At 40.5% G+C, this 15,974-nt stretch overlaps 4 protein-coding genes and 1 long non-coding RNA gene across 13 annotated transcripts in view; 2 read left to right on the forward strand and 3 right to left on the reverse strand.

Moving 5' to 3' along the window:
- LOC117745004 overlaps nucleotides 1–4,757 on the forward strand; it is a 19,566-nt gene extending 14,809 nt beyond the window's left edge. For 6 of the 8 annotated variants that reach the window (XM_034552946.1, XM_034552947.1, XM_034552948.1 and 3 more), the window contains 4 exons: nucleotides 3,031–3,153; nucleotides 3,367–3,492; nucleotides 3,578–3,658; nucleotides 3,929–4,757. In XM_034552946.1, the coding sequence (XP_034408837.1) occupies nucleotides 3,031–3,153; nucleotides 3,367–3,492; nucleotides 3,578–3,658; nucleotides 3,929–3,958 (360 nt within the window). In that variant the 3' untranslated portion in view covers nucleotides 3,959–4,757. Of the gene's footprint in view, nucleotides 1–747; nucleotides 1,548–3,030; nucleotides 3,154–3,366; nucleotides 3,493–3,577; nucleotides 3,659–3,928 lie in introns of those variants that run through there. The other 2 variants (XM_034552950.1, XM_034552952.1) reach the window with 2 other exon arrangements.
- Nucleotides 4,758–5,661: 904 nt separating this feature from the next.
- On the reverse strand, nucleotides 5,662–9,710 carry LOC117745009 (casein kinase II subunit beta). Its single transcript, XM_034552956.1, has 7 exons — nucleotides 9,574–9,710; nucleotides 9,166–9,241; nucleotides 7,525–7,627; nucleotides 7,320–7,435; nucleotides 7,159–7,234; nucleotides 6,880–7,069; nucleotides 5,662–6,474 (listed from the first exon to the last, which is right to left on the reverse strand). The coding sequence occupies exons 2-7, from the start codon at nucleotides 9,235–9,237 to the stop codon at nucleotides 6,384–6,386; spliced, it is 648 nt and encodes a 215-aa protein (XP_034408847.1). The 5' UTR covers nucleotides 9,238–9,241; nucleotides 9,574–9,710; the 3' UTR covers nucleotides 5,662–6,383.
- Nucleotides 9,711–9,822: 112 nt separating this feature from the next.
- Nucleotides 9,823–11,182, reverse strand: LOC117745010 (allograft inflammatory factor 1-like). 2 transcript variants are annotated; one of them, XM_034552958.1, is made up of 6 exons: nucleotides 11,108–11,182; nucleotides 10,970–11,031; nucleotides 10,757–10,823; nucleotides 10,629–10,670; nucleotides 10,325–10,490; nucleotides 9,823–10,096 (listed from the first exon to the last, which is right to left on the reverse strand). In XM_034552958.1, exons 1-6 carry the CDS (start codon nucleotides 11,124–11,126, stop codon nucleotides 10,009–10,011), a joined length of 444 nt encoding a protein of 147 aa, XP_034408849.1. In that variant the 5' UTR covers nucleotides 11,127–11,182; the 3' UTR covers nucleotides 9,823–10,008. The 2 variants fall into 2 exon arrangements, with proteins under 2 accessions (XP_034408849.1, XP_034408850.1); XM_034552959.1 differs by lacking the exon at nucleotides 10,629–10,670.
- A 384-nt stretch (nucleotides 11,183–11,566) lies between these two features.
- Nucleotides 11,567–15,156, forward strand: LOC117745518. Its single transcript, XR_004611241.1, has 3 exons — nucleotides 11,567–11,979; nucleotides 13,776–13,916; nucleotides 14,990–15,156. It is a non-coding gene; the product is annotated as an uncharacterized LOC117745518 (long non-coding RNA).
- Nucleotides 12,221–15,898, reverse strand: LOC117745517 (steroid 21-hydroxylase). The gene is made up of 12 exons (XM_034553909.1): nucleotides 15,766–15,898; nucleotides 15,390–15,581; nucleotides 15,214–15,303; nucleotides 14,981–15,135; nucleotides 14,733–14,828; nucleotides 14,399–14,509; nucleotides 14,234–14,320; nucleotides 13,743–13,826; nucleotides 13,479–13,592; nucleotides 13,222–13,388; nucleotides 12,560–12,663; nucleotides 12,221–12,474 (listed from the first exon to the last, which is right to left on the reverse strand). The coding sequence occupies exons 1-12, from the start codon at nucleotides 15,896–15,898 to the stop codon at nucleotides 12,221–12,223; spliced, it is 1,587 nt and encodes a 528-aa protein (XP_034409800.1).
- Nucleotides 15,899–15,974: the final 76 nt, after the last annotated feature.

The raw sequence follows: 15,974 nt of genomic DNA on the forward strand, positions 1-15,974 counted from the left end.
ACTATTGTGACACGTTTCTACACTACAGGAGATAAATGCCTCCAAGTGCATCCTGTTGTCACGGTGCATCCGAGCTGCATTGAAATCAAAGCAACGCCGAAAGTGACAGCGTAGTGTCTGCAGTGAGATCAGCAGAGCAACAATATGGCACGTTGTCTGCCTACTGGAGTGGACCACCACTGTGTTACAAACCAGTTGGTCATTCCAGTTAACCTTCAGCTGTGTGTGGACGAGACAAAGCCCTACTTTGATCAGAGTTGATAATAATGTTGCTTTTAAAGTTTGTCACGCAGAATTGGTCCTGACAGACGAGTGACGTTTTCAGTGCGTAGCTTGGATGCTACCTACTTCATCCAAACAGATCAAAGCGGCCCGAGATCATTCTGGCTGTTATATATTTAGATATTTCAATCTCAAAAATGTATAACATGCATCCTTTAAAAAAAATTTAAAAAAAGATACTACCAATGTGACTTTCTTTGTTTCCCCCCCGAAAATTAAAATGGAAAGATACTTTAAAATATGAACGTTAAAATGCATGCGCTGGTAACATTTCCATGCTCTGGCCAACAAAAATGTAACTATGAAAATCCCATTTCATATTTCCAATAAAAGCGTTATTGCGCACCTCTGGCTTTTACAAGTTTCAGTTCATTTTCTGTCATTTCAAAATTCCTTCCTCCTGTCATCCCTCCTCCTCCTCCTCCTCCTCCTCTTCTCATCCCTCCTCCTCCTCCTCCCTCTCAGTTTGTCATCCGCCTCCCACGCGGCCCCCTGCTAGACTTCTACTCCAAGCGCAGCTGAGGGGCCGTCTCGACCCTGAGGAAGTGCCACACAGGTGCGAGTGTGACCTGCGGAGACTGCACCTAGTCCATCTACCCATCACACCTCTAGCTTTCTCTTCTCCTCCTCTCCTTCCTTCGCCTCCTCTTCGACATCACCGCAGCATTATTCATCTCTCATCCTCTGCTCCACTTGAGAAGCTGCCCTTTTTTTTTTTCTGGCCTCTGAGGGACAAGACTTCCATTCCTTCTGTTTCCTACTGCAGCACAACTGACCTGGTCTTTCCAACCAGAAACAGAGCTGTTCTTCAAAGACTGCTTGATTAGGACTGGAAATGACAATCAAGCCACAACCACTACTACTTTGCATTTTTTTTTTTTTTTTTGGATAAGTCAACCAATATTACATAAATAGAATGACTTTTATCTGGAGGCTTATAATGTCGGACCATGTCACTTTGAGCCTGCTTTTATACACGTGTTTTGGTACATTTATATTGTCAGTTGTCTAAGGATATTGTCTAAGCTGATCACTGTGATGTGATTTTTGGATATATAAAAGTTTGTTTTTGAACTCTCGTGTTGAAATATATCGTATAGTACAGTACGTCCTGTGATGGGAGACCTCGAGGCAGCTTAATTGTCGTAATTATTAACCTCTTTGCCCTTCACCAGTATTTGACGGGGCAATATGTAGCAACTGCAAGAGTTTCCCGTTGCATGACTTTTTGACCAAAGAATAAAAGGCATTCCATATACAGTTCATATGATTGTTTCTTCCGTGAATTTGTTACTTAAGTGATTTTCTTTATTTAAAAAAAAGAAAAGACGTTTTTGTAGTTGATGACTGTCAAAATTAGTGTGAGTGACATGTCACTTTTTGCAATCCCTATTGAAATAATATTCAAGCTAAAACAATAACCCGTTCATTCTGACTCATACTGAATTACATTAATTTATTAAACAAACAATATGGAAGAATACCTGTATTCAGTATCCATCTTATTTGGTGACCTTCTGGAGCAAGAGTCATGAGGAAAGTAAGGAAACACGTACATTGTGGCCATTAAGGGCTCTACAGGCTGTGGCGTTAAATCAGTGATGATTTTGTCCCATAAATCCTTATCCAAGTCCCCCAAAAATCATCATTATCTTCCTACAGATTGGTAGTACCTCATAAAATGGATGCTATACTGTACAAATTCATATAGCAAATATGTGTAACATGCATTATAATCTATGTAAAAATGACTATACATACCATGTCAGTAGAACATACTTCACCTGCCCGTGATCACATAGTGGCTGTGTTGTGTCTTTTGTAGAGCGTGTGCATGAGTCTCCCTTGCTATGGTTCAGAGACAAAGACTGCACATGAGGAAACCAGCAGCAATTTGGGCTTTTCAGGCATACCAAGTCCCACTGTGAGCCACAGGAGTGAGCCCGATGGCGTCCACGCCCGGGATGCTCGCGTTGAGGAAGAGTCATGTGATCGGGAAGAGGTTGTAGGTTTTGAGACCCCCTTGGGGCCCATCGTAGAGGTGGAGATGGCGCAGCGGCCTGCCTCCCTTGACCCCCGCTGTCAGGCTTTAGATGGGACCCAGGAAGAAGAAAAAGGACCATGTCCTGAAGTGTCTGTGTGCTCTGGGAAGATAGTTGGATGTTCCCCAGTTTCCTGTTTCAGGAGCGATGGTCCCCAGGTTGTGCGCTGCTTCCAGGTAGCCCCCCAGGGTGCCACTGATTCCGTCTCTGCTTGGCCTCTGAATGATTTCAAGGCGGGCGCACTTAAAATCACTCCTCTGCAGCACCATAACAAATCTAAACTTGTGAATCTGTAACGGTGAAGTACCGTGTGAATTATGCTCATCGTTCAAATGTAACCGTGGTTGCCGCAGGGCGTTGCACAGCGGTGTGTTCTCAGCGTTGGTGATGGGTTGCTGTCACACTAGCACATTCTTCTCTGCCACAAAATGTCCTGTTGTACACTTTGACTTAACTTTCATATTCTTTGCAACCCACGTATGGCTTTTCCGTCTCCTGGTTTCTTTTCACGTGGTTTGGTGGTGGGAAGGGAAATAACACGGTGATTCTGTTGTTTCTTGGTGAGAGGAAATGTCTGCTGCAGTGAAGATGACTTCACACAGACAACGGCTTAGAAAAGAATGCATGGTGTAAAACAAGTTGGTTGCTGTGAGGTGTGAAGCGTCTGGTTCAACAGCCACTCATGGGGCTATGCTCCCGTCCACAGCCCCCTCTGGTGCAGACCCAGACAGTCACCATCACAGCTGTCTCCGCCTCCTTACCCAGTGGCATCTCCACCACAGAGGTCCCTATCGTCCCGACCAAGACCGTCATCTATGAGTCTTCAAAGGTAGGGGCTCCAGCTCAGCCCAGATCTGTCTCTGATATAGACGGTCTGTTTGCATGGAGGAGATATCAGCACTGTAGTCTGGGAGGACCAGGCCAGAGCCTCCAGAATAAGAATAAAGCAGCACTGCACCTTCCCTGCTTGAAGCTCACGGTCACATTATCGAAAAAGGATTACTCAGTCTACCCTTTTGGTCTTTTTCTTTTCTTTTCTCAGTCTCAGGTGGCCGTTGATGGGACGGACGAGGACAAAGATGACACAACTGTGTCCAGCTCCAAGACCGTTACCTCCGAGACCACCAGTGGCACCACAGTCACCACCACTACCACTCACATCTCAAAGGTCAGCAGTAGACTCTTGCTTTGTGGTGCTTTTATTGGATTTTATTTGCCCATCAATGATATCTTCTTTTTTTTTCCACCACCAGGTAGTGAAAAGCGGATCTTCGGAGAGCCGCGTGGAGAAGAGAATTGTCATAACTGCCGACTCTGACATCGACCAAGATCAGGTACAAAACACTCTGCCCATGACACAGACCAGTAATGGACAGAATATTAAAGGACTAGTTTGACATTTAAGGAAATACCCTGATTTGCTTTCTTGCTGAGAGTTAGACGAGAAGATCGATACTCATATCTTTCCAGCGAATACGGAGGCGCTTAGCTTAGCTTAGCTTGAAAACTGGAAACTGGGAGAAATGGCTTTTAAGTGTCATCTGATGAAGATTTATTCATTCATATTAAGACTAATACAAGTACACATCATGTCTGTCTTGCAGGAGAAAGACGGCGGAGCATCAGCATTGTAACTGAATCACCACCTGCATTTATTCCTTTGACTCTCCACCTCCGACACACATTGACCAGCTCTATCTACGCACACATCTCCAAAAAAAGAAATATCCCCTAAATCTGCACCTAACATTATGGATAATTCAGTAGATAAATCTTACTAGATCCTCTTTGTTTGTTTTGTTCAGTTGTAGATAGAGGAGGGCTTCACGAGTTGGATCAAATGTTTATCTCACCCAGGTTTTTAAAAAGCTTAATGTACACACTTTTATTGTTCAAAAACAACATCATTTTCAGGTGAGGGATTTCAGTTGTGCTTGTTTTTAAATGCTTTTATTTCCCTAGTGGTTTTTACATTATTAATTTGATTAAAAAAATGCTGTTTTCATTCTAGTTTAGACACCATCATCAGCATGTATTCCCTTGGTGCTGCTAGGGGAACGTTAAGACTACATTCAAGGGAATTATTTTGTTGTTGTTGTTGTTGTTGTTTACTTGTCTATTTAATTCAGGAGAGACATTTTTTAAATGACATTACATACCTTGCATCAAAAAGTGGACAAAGATATTCTGTGCTCAAATTTGGACAGCTGTTTTGCTTAGTTCACTGCTCAGGTACAACAACTAAAACCTAAACATATTTTCTTCCCGAACCGGCAGCCTACACATTATTGTAAAGTTTAAATTAAAAATTGATCTATTTTGAAATATTTTCTATTTTATAGAATTAATGCTTTTATAGTATTTGTACACGTTTGAGGTTTTTAAGTTATTCATCCATCTGCTCATTAAATTACCACTGTGCTGTTTACAGAATGTTGAGGTCTCCGCTTAAGACTCTGAATCTTTCTTATTCGTTTCCTCTTGTAGTCCACCAAGTGTAGCAAACCTTTCAGTTTCCACATAACAACGGAGGGCTTCCCTCAGTCCTATGTTTTGTTCAGTAGCATATAATTCATAATTGCTTTGAATATATTTGGTTGATCAGAAAAGATTAGCAAGCTTTGGTCTGTTTAACTCAGGTTTTGATATTCTTTGTAAGACTACAGGCCTCCTTATGATTGTACGAGGAATGTCCATATATGTATATCGGTCCCTACTTTAAATGTACATTTATGTTCAGCCAAGTGAGGACAATAAACACGGAGCTCGTCTGTCACAGTACCCACACTTGTAAGGGGTGAAGGCAGCTGCCCCAGTGTGTGGCTTTTCTCTCATAGGAGCACAAGTTGTCTTTTTTTACAGTCATTTATTTGTAAAGTAGGATGTCTTGTGTGATTTGATGTATTGTGATGTTTCAACACATGCTGGTTTCCAGGCTTCCACTAGAGATGTCACAAGGTTAAGTATTGCATTAACTATCAACCAAGTTTGTAAAGCCTTTTTACCACATAGTCAAAGTAGATTGCTCTCTCACTTGCTGTTTCTTGTGCTTAAAATATATGAATTCCTTTTTAGGTAGCATGTTTGTTAGCCAACTTTGTTTTTTGTTTTACCCAAAAAGAAGCCATTGGTATTGTAGCTACATGGACAACAACAGAAACCTCGTCTGGAAGAAAATGTAGAATTTCACAAAAAGGAAATAGTTTTTAGAGAATGGAAAATATTGTTGCTTTGTGACTTATCCCTGTCTTTTTATGAAAAAATAAAATATGCATTGTTCTGCATTTTATTTGTCAGTCTCTGTGTGAAGCATGCAATTTTGAATATACAAAAGAGATCTTGGTAAGAAATAAATATTTAATGCTATTCTCTTGCTCCACAGTTGGTGTTGCAGACATCACATCTGTCAATATTGTAATATACTATAATCATGATACATTTGCCTAAACAATTTAAGTACAAACAGTGTCTAAATTTTAAAATCAAGCACAGTTCAATTTTCTTACGGTCTTCCTCTAATTTGGTATTCATTGTTTCTTGGGAATAGCACCTGACCACATTTACACTCGTTGCTGTTTTCAAATAAAATCCTTCATCTTAACAGCATAAAATATTACGTTAACGTGATCTGATCTGATTTAATGTTAGCTTTCAAAAGTATAGACTGACCATGGTGGTAAGGCGACCCTGTTGGGCTGGTGGCACGGCATCTGTTACATTCGTTACCTGTAGTTGAGCCACGACGCACACTGGAGCCTCCATCGTCGCAGAGTTAAAGACACTTTTACAACCTTAAAATGTGCAAAGATGGATAGACATCAATTAAAGTTAAACACTGTCAGGAGATTGACCCTTTGGAATTAGTTACATCTTTAATACAGAACATAACCTCAACTGTACGGGATTTCAATAAATGAGGAAATGTCTGAATCTCAAAAGTGTCGAGTTGAGTTTGGGAAACTATACAGGCATTCATTGGGAATATATATATATAATCCATTCCTTCAAACAAGTAGTAGACAGCAAAGTCTATAAGTCCATTGTGTTGGTCAAAGCGTTCTAGCGGATTGTCTTGACTGGGCTCTTGAAATTGGTTGCAGCCTGGAGTTGGAGTTGATAAGCCATTGGGTGAATTTTGAAACCATATAGCCTGAAAAAAAATGAAAAAAGAAATGGTCATCTCCTGGACAAAAGCAAATCCTCCTCTGAGCTCAAAGGCTGAGTATTGTATGAAATCCTTTGATACAAGTGTGATACCTGACTTACAATAACTTTCAGTACAGATACCTTAAACATAATTAAATTAAATTATGACACAAACAGGACTAATCTGACCAGGTAACCAATATAACCAATAAATATAAAGGGCTTATTCTAAACTAACGAAGACGCAACGATTATTAGCTTCAGGTGATTTATACAATAATGAAAACAAAGTTATGAATATTATATTCCATTTTTACCAATAAAGCCCCCAAAACTACACATTGCTCCTTTTTAAAATGTAGTAAGAAAAGCATGGCAATGCAAAAAAATAATAAAATATCAAACACACCTTGGCACAAACTGGTTGGCTGGTCGCTTTGGACGATACTCTGGGTGCACCATGAACAGCATGTGGGGGAACCCGGTCCCAAAATAGGCTCCATCTGTGTGGTGGTGTCTGGAGGATTTGGGGGTGTAAACATCCATGCACTTTGGGCAGTAAAGCTTTACCATTGCTTCTCCAGGGATGTCTGACAAACCTGCATCAGACAAGGGATAGTTGAGTATCTCTTCATTGACACTGACAAAGGTCAAAGACACAGCGGAGAATAAAAAACATCTCACTTACCAATAGGAAGCATTGGTTGATTCTCGCAATAGACTCTGGGGCAATAGCCAAAATCTCCTTGTTGATACTTTTCCAACTATAGAGAACAACACATTTAGAAATCAGTGTTGATTCATGTCATGAAGCGTGAAAGGATTTGAAATCATTAAGTGAGAGCCTACCATCTGTGCTATGCCTCTGTTTGTGAGGATGTAACGTGCATGTATGAGCCCGTAGAGCATCTCTGCTGCCTGCTCTATCAAGTCACTCTGGTTGGGGTTGTCTTCAAGTTCCTCATCTGTCAAATTAAAGTTATTAAGGCAGTTAAAGAGTTGACTACTTTGTTTTCACATCACGTGGGAGCCGCTACTTTCTTGATATTCTCACCTGGCTCCAGGTCGAGAATCATGTCCAAAGCCTGCCGATAGTGAGGCACCTGCTCATTCAAACCGGTCAGGTTAAACTTGTCCTGTATGTAGTCTTCATCAACCTGTAGCACGTGGTTGGAGACAATGAATATCCTACTGCTACAGCACATTGATAAGGAAGCATTATGCAAGAGCTTAAAAATTATTATTTAGATGCTGCCAATGAAGAAAGCAAGGAGTTAAACTTAGAACTGGATTGTGTGAGTGCTTCCAAGTGCTTCGTCTCGTTCCATTTATTAAGCCTGGAACGAGACGCAAGGCCGAGATCCTCCTTGTGGAACCCCAGTAGCGATCCTGTAGTGAGCGAGTGGGACGCGTTCGGCACTCAGTCGAGAATCTGCCGAGCTGAGCGAATCGGGAAAACCTTTCCTGAGAACACCGTTTGTTGTCACAACAGGTCAGCTGCCTTAAATCGGTTTTACGATTGATATTGTATTTATCAGCCTATATATGCTATTATTATTATTCAATTGTATTATATCTACTACTGCATCACCATATAATAATGACACTTATATTTCATAATATTTTGTATATACTAGCCTGAAACTTTTAACATATTATGTTGTACTTTTATACCCCCTCTGTGTTACTTTACTTAGATAAGACTGCACTGTTATTCTAAGCACAACAATGGAATTATTTTTCCACCACATCAACACGCCCATCTCTCTTGAGCGTAGCAGCAATTATAACGGCACAACTAACGAGATTCTAATTAACTGGGGGAAAAAAAACACGTAAATCTAAAACAATTGAATACAATCAGGACTCATTGAAGTTGACAAGGAAATGTAACACAGCAACGGTCTGAAGCAGTCAACCGATGTAGCAGGCGTAAAACGGTATGTCTTTGTTGAGCAACCCCCCTTCTTTTTACTGAATTATTTCCATCAACAACATTATGATTTTACCAAAAATACAGTCTTTACTAATAATTAGGCCTACTTTTAAAGTCATAGATAATCAGAGGCAATAATGATGAATAGCAAATCATTGATTTATTATTTTTATTATTATTATTAAACAAATATATTGCTACGTAATAAATTAAATATCTAAATCTGAAAAATTAGCTGCCAGAGTGCCAGGCTTAACTCTGCTGCCCATCTGATGTCAGTAGGTACGTGGGTGGCTTTACAGCGTGGTTTACAAATGTCTGTTAAAAATAACTATAACAGCGGCAGTCCTGTGACAAAGTGGCACCCCTCTGGCAGCGTGTGGCTTCTACTGACACCTAAATCTAAGCAGAGGAAGAGTGAAGATAATTTCAGACTTGGATTTATGGATTTAAGATTTTAACATTTAGGCACAACCATAACTATGACTTAAACAGTACAACGTGACTGTGTAAACAGAGAACTGGTGGCTCAGGTGATTAAAAATCATAAAAAACGATTTACGGCAGCTGACCTGTCGTGAAAACAATGGGTTCTCGAAATGTGGCCCCGCCCGCTCAGCTCACTGCATCACGACGGGTGCCGAACGAGAGCCACTCGTTTGCAAGTGTTCCGACACCTGCCTGTCGCTTTGCACAAGACTTGTCAGTAAACTGTCAAGTTTAAAATGTAAAATGTTTAAAGATAAACCGGGGACTAACCTCGCAGAAGAACTCATTCCCTCTGAGTCCACAAAACCAGGATATCCAGGACACCTCCTCTGAGCTGCTCATCCTCCTGACAAACCAAACCACAGTCGCAGTGGACCGATATTAAAGTGTTCATATTACTAAGAGTTAAAGTGTAGAAACACATATTAAATATTGTCTTGCTTAGTTGCAACAAACTGGGTTAACTATCTCGCAAACTTTGCGACACAAATGCGACTTGAATGCATCACTAAACCTTAAGTTTGCGTCTCAAACCTGCTGCTAACGTTAGCTTAACTGCTCGCGTCCGTCAGCTATAACACGTATAGTGTGACATTTATTATTGTAACAGCAATATGTATTACACATTAGAGGTACTGTCTCCTGCATAACTGTTCACAGAGAGTCATTTTTACTCACCCTTCTTTCTATATTAGTTAACACATCAATTTGCAAGCTTAGCTAGTTTATCTTCGTTTACCTCCCTGTATAACAAATTCGTTTTCCGGTCAGCCAAAGTTTTCAAAATAAAGTTCCTCATGACGTATATTGTCATAACATATCCCAGAGGAAGAGCATGTGACAAATAATGTGTCTTATTTTGAATATGAACAAAATACAATTTTCTTTACAATCACTTCGTAATGAATTTCTAACAAAACTGTGGTATACTGAGTTTATGCTTTTAATGGTGGTCTTCAGCATGTATAAAACTGCATTTCTCGTAGATTCCATTACTTCATACATGATGCATAATATACAATATGCTTGATGTTTATTTTGTATTGACATTTTAAAGATATGGTTTGCATTCAAATCTGAAAAAAAGTAATCCCTGCTGGAACGAAGAGCTTTTCAAGGCAAGTCTGAAAAGGTTTTGCGACAAGGTGGTGCCACATCTTTGTGCTCCTGCTCCTTTCCCATGCCCTCAAACATCAAGATCCTATAATGAAGAAAATGACAGTCCGTAGCTATACAAGACATTACATTTGTAAACTTCAAACAGCACAAAGAGCACTATTGTTGCATTAAACAATCATCAGGCGTCTACTTTCAGGTACTTTTTAAAGATTGGGCCAATATGAACTGTGTTTGATTTTTGGGGTTTTAATTGAGATTGAGAAACAACAATCTTTGGGTCTCCACCCATTCTCTGAATGTATTTACTTACAGTTTAAGAATTGCATTTCTTCCCCCCAGCATCATATTCAGGAAGTCATTGTAGCTGATAGTGTCTTTCGAAAGGCCTCCAACAACCTCCGCCATCATCTTTTTCAGCTCCAAGTGAGTCTTGGCCAATCCGAGTTTTTCCAGCATTCGTTTTAACCCCATTAAATCTATAAAGTGATAGTTAAATAAGTACACATTGCTAATCTATATAACATCTGTGAAGATGTTGTGAATCATTACTGAAAGGAACGGTTGCAAATCGTAGCAAAACATATTTAAAGAATTTAAGACAATTGCAATTATACCTATTTCTCCTTTGTCGTTAAGATCAAACTCCATGTATTTCTCTGTAATACAAGCAAATGTAATATCTTTCCAAAATGTATACCACTACATAAAACAATGAACTGATTGGGATCCCTTTAATACTCACTTTTAAACATTTCGAGCTTTGAACTTAGGTCTTCCTCTTCTGCATACTTGGAGTCTGAGAGAAAAGCCTAGGGATTGATACCAAATATTACAAATCAATCAGACTTATTACTATTGATATCATAGAGGTTACATGGTTTTGTGTCCAGCCCCTGTGTAGTAAAATAATGTTTAAACGCATGTTATCTCTAATGAAACGCGAAAGACAACTCACCTCATTGATAGAGTCCAGTGTTTCTTCCTGTTGAGACTTGAGAAGACCGTATGCTTTACCTCCTATGAAATGATATACAAGACAATATAAAGAATGTAAAAGGACAAACACAGTTAGCAGAAAGAACGGCAAAGTAACCTTGAGCAATGGTGTCCATTCTGTCCACAGTGCCGAGAGCCTATGATGGTGTTTCTCTAAATTGAGAAACAAGAGGAAGTGAAATGACACACTTTCAGTTTGCATTAGTGAGGTTCCTCTGTAGTATTTAAGGCTGCAGTAAAACAAAGGTCAATCACTCACACAGCCTCAATTCAACCAGACATAGTAGGAAAAACATGGCTTTACTGCTCAATAAAAGTAGTTTTCATGCACCTGCGGTGTAATTTATGAGCTCCAATACAGTCTATGTGGAAGTGATGCAAAAAAGAGTGATGCAGCAAGGAGAAACGTGTTTGTAAACTGCCCTCTGCAGAAAATAATCTGCTTATAAGGCAAGTTTGAACTAAAAGTGATGCTCTTTTTTCCAAGAAATGCTTCATTCACACCATGTAATCGCAGTTCCACGCATGGAGGCTGCTGCCCAGTGCAACCGCAGACATGTCTGCCAGCCACTGTGCAGCTCCACTGCAGTGGTTGGTGGTTGAATGCTTTGCTCAAGGGCATTTCGAGGAGCAATTAGGGAGGAGCAAGTGCTACTCGTTAATTTCCCCAACTCAAATGTAAATGTGACCTCAATATATTAGTTGACAACAATATGTGCTCTTGTGTTCCATTTGTCAATGTGATGTAATGTCTTATTCCTGCCACATGGGGGCTCTAGTGACCACACATTTAGGTAAACGTAACAAATCACTGTTTGGCCATGCAGGGAGTTTCATGTTGAGACTTCTGTGTGAAAAATAAGTATCGAAGAGAATAATATTGTATCACTGCACTTGGCTTTCATCTCTACGGTCTCCTCGTATTAGTCACGTCAGCAGGGCCACAGAGGCAGGAGGCCGAATGCAGAGGTGAGTAGGTCACTGAATTATTACTTTACTACTTTCAAAATGTAATTTATTTTTTGATAGTCAGTATACAAAAGAAGTATTCTCTATACCAACTGTGACTTTTATTTAACTTAAAAGGTGGCATACATATACATGGATGTTCTGTAATTATTTTGTTCATGTAAAAGTTAAACAAATAAAATTGTTTATTTGAACATAAAAGTACAGCGTTTCAGCAACAAGTAAGCAGTACACCTGTAGTTCAGGGATTAGTCACAGGCCTTGGGCGTGCTGTAACTGTGTAGGACTTGACCTTGAGTACAACACTAGCAACTCCTCTCAGGTCGGGCAGAGAGGCCTCGCTCTCAGGGGGGATGAAGTGGAAATCTCTCAGCAAGTAGGCAGTGAACAGAAAGAGCTCCATTTTGGCAACAGACTCTCCCAGGCAGAGCCGAGCACCCCCTCCGAAAGGGAGCAGGGCTCGGGTGGAGTTTCCTCCTCCTTCCAGAAAGCGCTCTGAAAGCCAGAGAGAAGCTACTTTATTTAAGATCTGCTGAGCAAGTGAAAAGGAATGCACTTCACCTCACAGTTAGAGCAGTACCTGGTTTGAAGCTGGATGGGTCGGACCAAACTGCAGGATCACGATGTGCCCCAAAAAGATTAGGAATGATGACTGTGTTCTTAGGGATGAAGTAACCTGCAATACTAAATATGGGCGTGGGTTATACATTTTCCAAAATGCAAAGTTTGTGTGTACCTGCTGACTGACAGACCTGATACCAACAGCACTATATCAATATAGCATACTTTATAAACATAAACATTATACAACAAATTCTAGTTAATTTTTTTGGTCATGATGTTGTTGGTAAGCAAACATACATAAGCAAGCATTTTTCAAAGGGGAGGTTCATTATGCAGAGCAACAGTTCATGCTGGTTACTTGTTTTCTTTCCCAGTGTTATTATTATTATTTTATGCAGGAGTTTTTCTTTAAAGCTATGTACAAGGTAGGTATTTGCATCAAAGCAGTGCCAAATGTGTATTATGTCACAATTCACTCATGCTTTCAGTCTTGGTGTTAGACCAAGGAGTAAACATGATGAATGAAATACTGGAGAAATGTAGGTCTGTAAACTGGTCTGTATTGTACCAACCAGTACCAATTCCAACTGAACCATATCTGACTTTTCTAGACAAGTGGATGTTTGTCAATACTCTTCTAATTATTTCACTCTAACTTCATATTGCCAGTCAGCTGACCTGCTGTCTCTGATGGCTCTGTGTGGCACCGCCAACGGGGCGACCGGCCTGAGTCTGAGCACCTCGTTGATCAGAGCGCACAGGACAGGAAGTCTGTGTCTGTCACTGTACTTGGGGTATCTTCCCTCTAGTACTGTGCACAACTCGTCGTAGACTTTGCCCTGCACCTGAAGATTAAAGTAAAATTGTAGAGAGACACTGAGATAAACTTCAGGGTTTTGTAAATATGTTGTTTTCTAGTAAATGATGTGCCCTGCCTCTGGTCTGTGGAGGAGGAAGGCCACAGTCCAGTTCAGCAAGGCTGCCGTGGTCTCTGTTCCACCAATGAGAAGGTCCACAGTGGCCATGTGAACATGAATATCTGTCAGGCACTGGAAACATGAATACACATAATTTAGTACAGAAGTGCTACTTTCAGTATACCAAATGTACAATTACAGTAGTCTTGGATGACATTAGATTTACTCCCAATACATTTCAAAACGGATCTCGCCCTGGTATTCACTGTTCCATGTGCTTACCACTCTGTGATCTGTGTTGTGATGTTTGTCCAGGCCCTGGAGGAGGGATCCTGTAATGGCGTCCTCATTTTTATTGTCTTGTGACTGCAAAGACAACAAAGCAACAGCTGATTAAAATCGGCACAGCAGGAAATGGGACTTCGGGAGCTGAGATCAACGTGTCTTCAAACAACGGTTTGTATATGATATCTTACAAATGCACCCACTTTTATGGATTCATAGACAAAGAAGATTAACTTAGATTTGAAAAGCATCTTTGATGGGAATGTATTTGCTTTCTCTTTGACTCTGAAGTAACATATCCAGGCAGACAAAAAAAAGGCTATTTTCATATATAGGCTTCAGTAGATAACATTACTCATGTTATGATCTTGATGTCTTAACTGTTCTGATCCCGAGGCCACACTGAGACATGCCTATTTATTTACCTGTGACTACAGCAATTTAGCATCATTTGATCTCTTCATTCTTTGGCATTTGTTTTCACTAACCTTGTAATTGTTGAGATGTTCTCTTATAATTTCATCTCTCTTGGCCACCTCTTTCAGGAGACGGGCAAATACAGGATTGGGTAATTTCTTTGAGAAAACAAATGACAATGTGTGAAATGTCATTTAAAGGATGTTTGCTGGTCAAGACAGTGAATATTAACTGACTCTGAGAAGTGGGAAGGAGTCCAGAGCAGAAATCCAGGGCGAACCCCACAGAGCAACAATCTCGTTCAGACAGCCGTGCAGCTTCTGCAGCTCAGAAGAACTCTTCTCATACTAGAAAACACAGAGATTTATTTTTTAACATATCAATGCAACAAAATGCACTGTCCAGTAACAGAATCTTACATTATGATGGCACGGACGTAACGCACGCTTCTAAGAAGAGCCACATGAACAGTGACCTTGCCCAGTCCCCAAGATAAACAGCAACCAAGCTCAGCTGTCGATTGATGAAAAGCATATTTTTCAACCATTTGTGACACTGAGAGATACTCACTTTTTTCCCAAAAACCAAAGTGGTGATGACGTTACTGGCTGCCACTGTGAAATCCTCTGAGAGGTCTACAGCACTGCCTTGATAGTCCATCAAAACCTAAACAGTGAACGAACCACACTTTATCTTTTTTATATGACCCCTGTGGAAATTCTCCAACATTTGGTTTGGATCTCATTACAGGTCTTTTTAGTTTAGTTTAGTTTTTTGAAGATTAGGCACGATATGATTCACTGGTGTTCCTTCTGTACCTCTCTTAGATGCAGCGCCTGTCTCTCGATCACATCGTGCAATGATTTCTGACAGCAACGCTGCAAAGCACTGTGGACAAGACGACGATGTGCCCTCCACTCCTCATTATAGTCCCCCAAAGAGATAGTGTGCCCTCCCCCAGACACAATATCACCTGATGCAAATCAGTACAGGTAGTAAGGACATACACATAATGCATACTATTGCTGCAAAATAAGTTTGAGTTGTTTACCTGTGTATGAAGCTGGTCTCCCAGCAAAGTCTGACCATTTTTTCACCAGTGCTTCTCTTATGACTTCACTGCTATTAAGTACCACCATGGCTGAAAAAAACCCACATAAAGTACGGACTTTTTTTTAAGTCAGTATTAGATGTAATGTGAATATGAATCTGAAATGGGATGATTACTTGTGTTTCCACATTTCAGGCGGTAGATGTTTCCGTACCGCTGTGCCAGATCGGTCAGGTGGATTGGCAGATGCTCATGCGTCAGCTCCATCATGTTACCTATGAGAAAGAGGCTGGGAGGACCTGGGAGGCAAGGAGGCGAGGAGCGGGGCAGGAACTGACAGAAATACTGCAGCAGTCCAGATTCAACTACTGGAGGAAGGAGTTAAGACAAAGGAAAAACAGAGAGAGAATGAACACTTATCATACAAATCCACTAGTTTTCCATGTGTTGAGGAAATGTCCCATTCGTTAATCATTGTATTTTTCATGAAAATAAAACACTTGATTGTACAAACAACATGTTTAAGTATACAGACAACAAATAGATAATTACCTGTAGACTTACTTCCCTTGTGGTCTTCCTGTAAAGATTTGTCTCTCTGACCAAAAATGCAAATCCATACCATTAACAGCACCACAACTAGGAACACAGCTCCCACAGTGATAAAGGACATTTCTAATGGCATTGTGTGTCTTCTCGCTGGTGTCCCCCTTCAGAAAGGTGGTCAGCACACTGCTTGCCCCATTTATAGTCTCCTCATC

This window comes from Cyclopterus lumpus, chromosome 16 (genome assembly GCF_009769545.1).
Source record: "Cyclopterus lumpus isolate fCycLum1 chromosome 16, fCycLum1.pri, whole genome shotgun sequence".
NCBI classification, from domain to species: Eukaryota; Metazoa; Chordata; class Actinopteri; order Perciformes; family Cyclopteridae; genus Cyclopterus; species Cyclopterus lumpus.

What these genes read in the sequence shown, in the direction of transcription:
- LOC117745517 (XM_034553909.1), bottom strand. Translation starts at nt 15,898, where the DNA reads ATGCCATTAGAAATGTCCTTTATCACTGTGGGAGCTGTGTTCCTAGTT. An exon ending in CCTGAAATGTGGAAACACAA is followed by an intron (nt 15,304 to 15,389) that starts GTAATCATCCCA and finishes GGTTTTTTTCAG; the next exon opens with CCATGGTGGTACTTAATAGC. An exon ending in AACATCTCAACAATTACAAG is followed by an intron (nt 13,827 to 14,233) that starts GTTAGTGAAAAC and finishes TTGTCTTTGCAG; the next exon opens with TCACAAGACAATAAAAATGA.
- LOC117745010 (XM_034552958.1), bottom strand. An exon ending in AAAGCTCGAAATGTTTAAAA is followed by an intron (nt 10,671 to 10,756) that starts GTGAGTATTAAA and finishes CTTGTATTACAG; the next exon opens with AGAAATACATGGAGTTTGAT. An exon ending in TAACGACAAAGGAGAAATAG is followed by an intron (nt 10,491 to 10,628) that starts GTATAATTGCAA and finishes ATCACTTTATAG; the next exon opens with ATTTAATGGGGTTAAAACGA.
- LOC117745009 (XM_034552956.1), bottom strand. Translation starts at nt 9,237, where the DNA reads ATGAGCAGCTCAGAGGAGGTGTCCTGGATATCCTGGTTTTGTGGACTC. An exon ending in GATTCTCGACCTGGAGCCAG is followed by an intron (nt 7,436 to 7,524) that starts GTGAGAATATCA and finishes TTAATTTGACAG; the next exon opens with ATGAGGAACTTGAAGACAAC. An exon ending in TCAACCAATGCTTCCTATTG is followed by an intron (nt 7,070 to 7,158) that starts GTAAGTGAGATG and finishes TGTCTGATGCAG; the next exon opens with GTTTGTCAGACATCCCTGGA.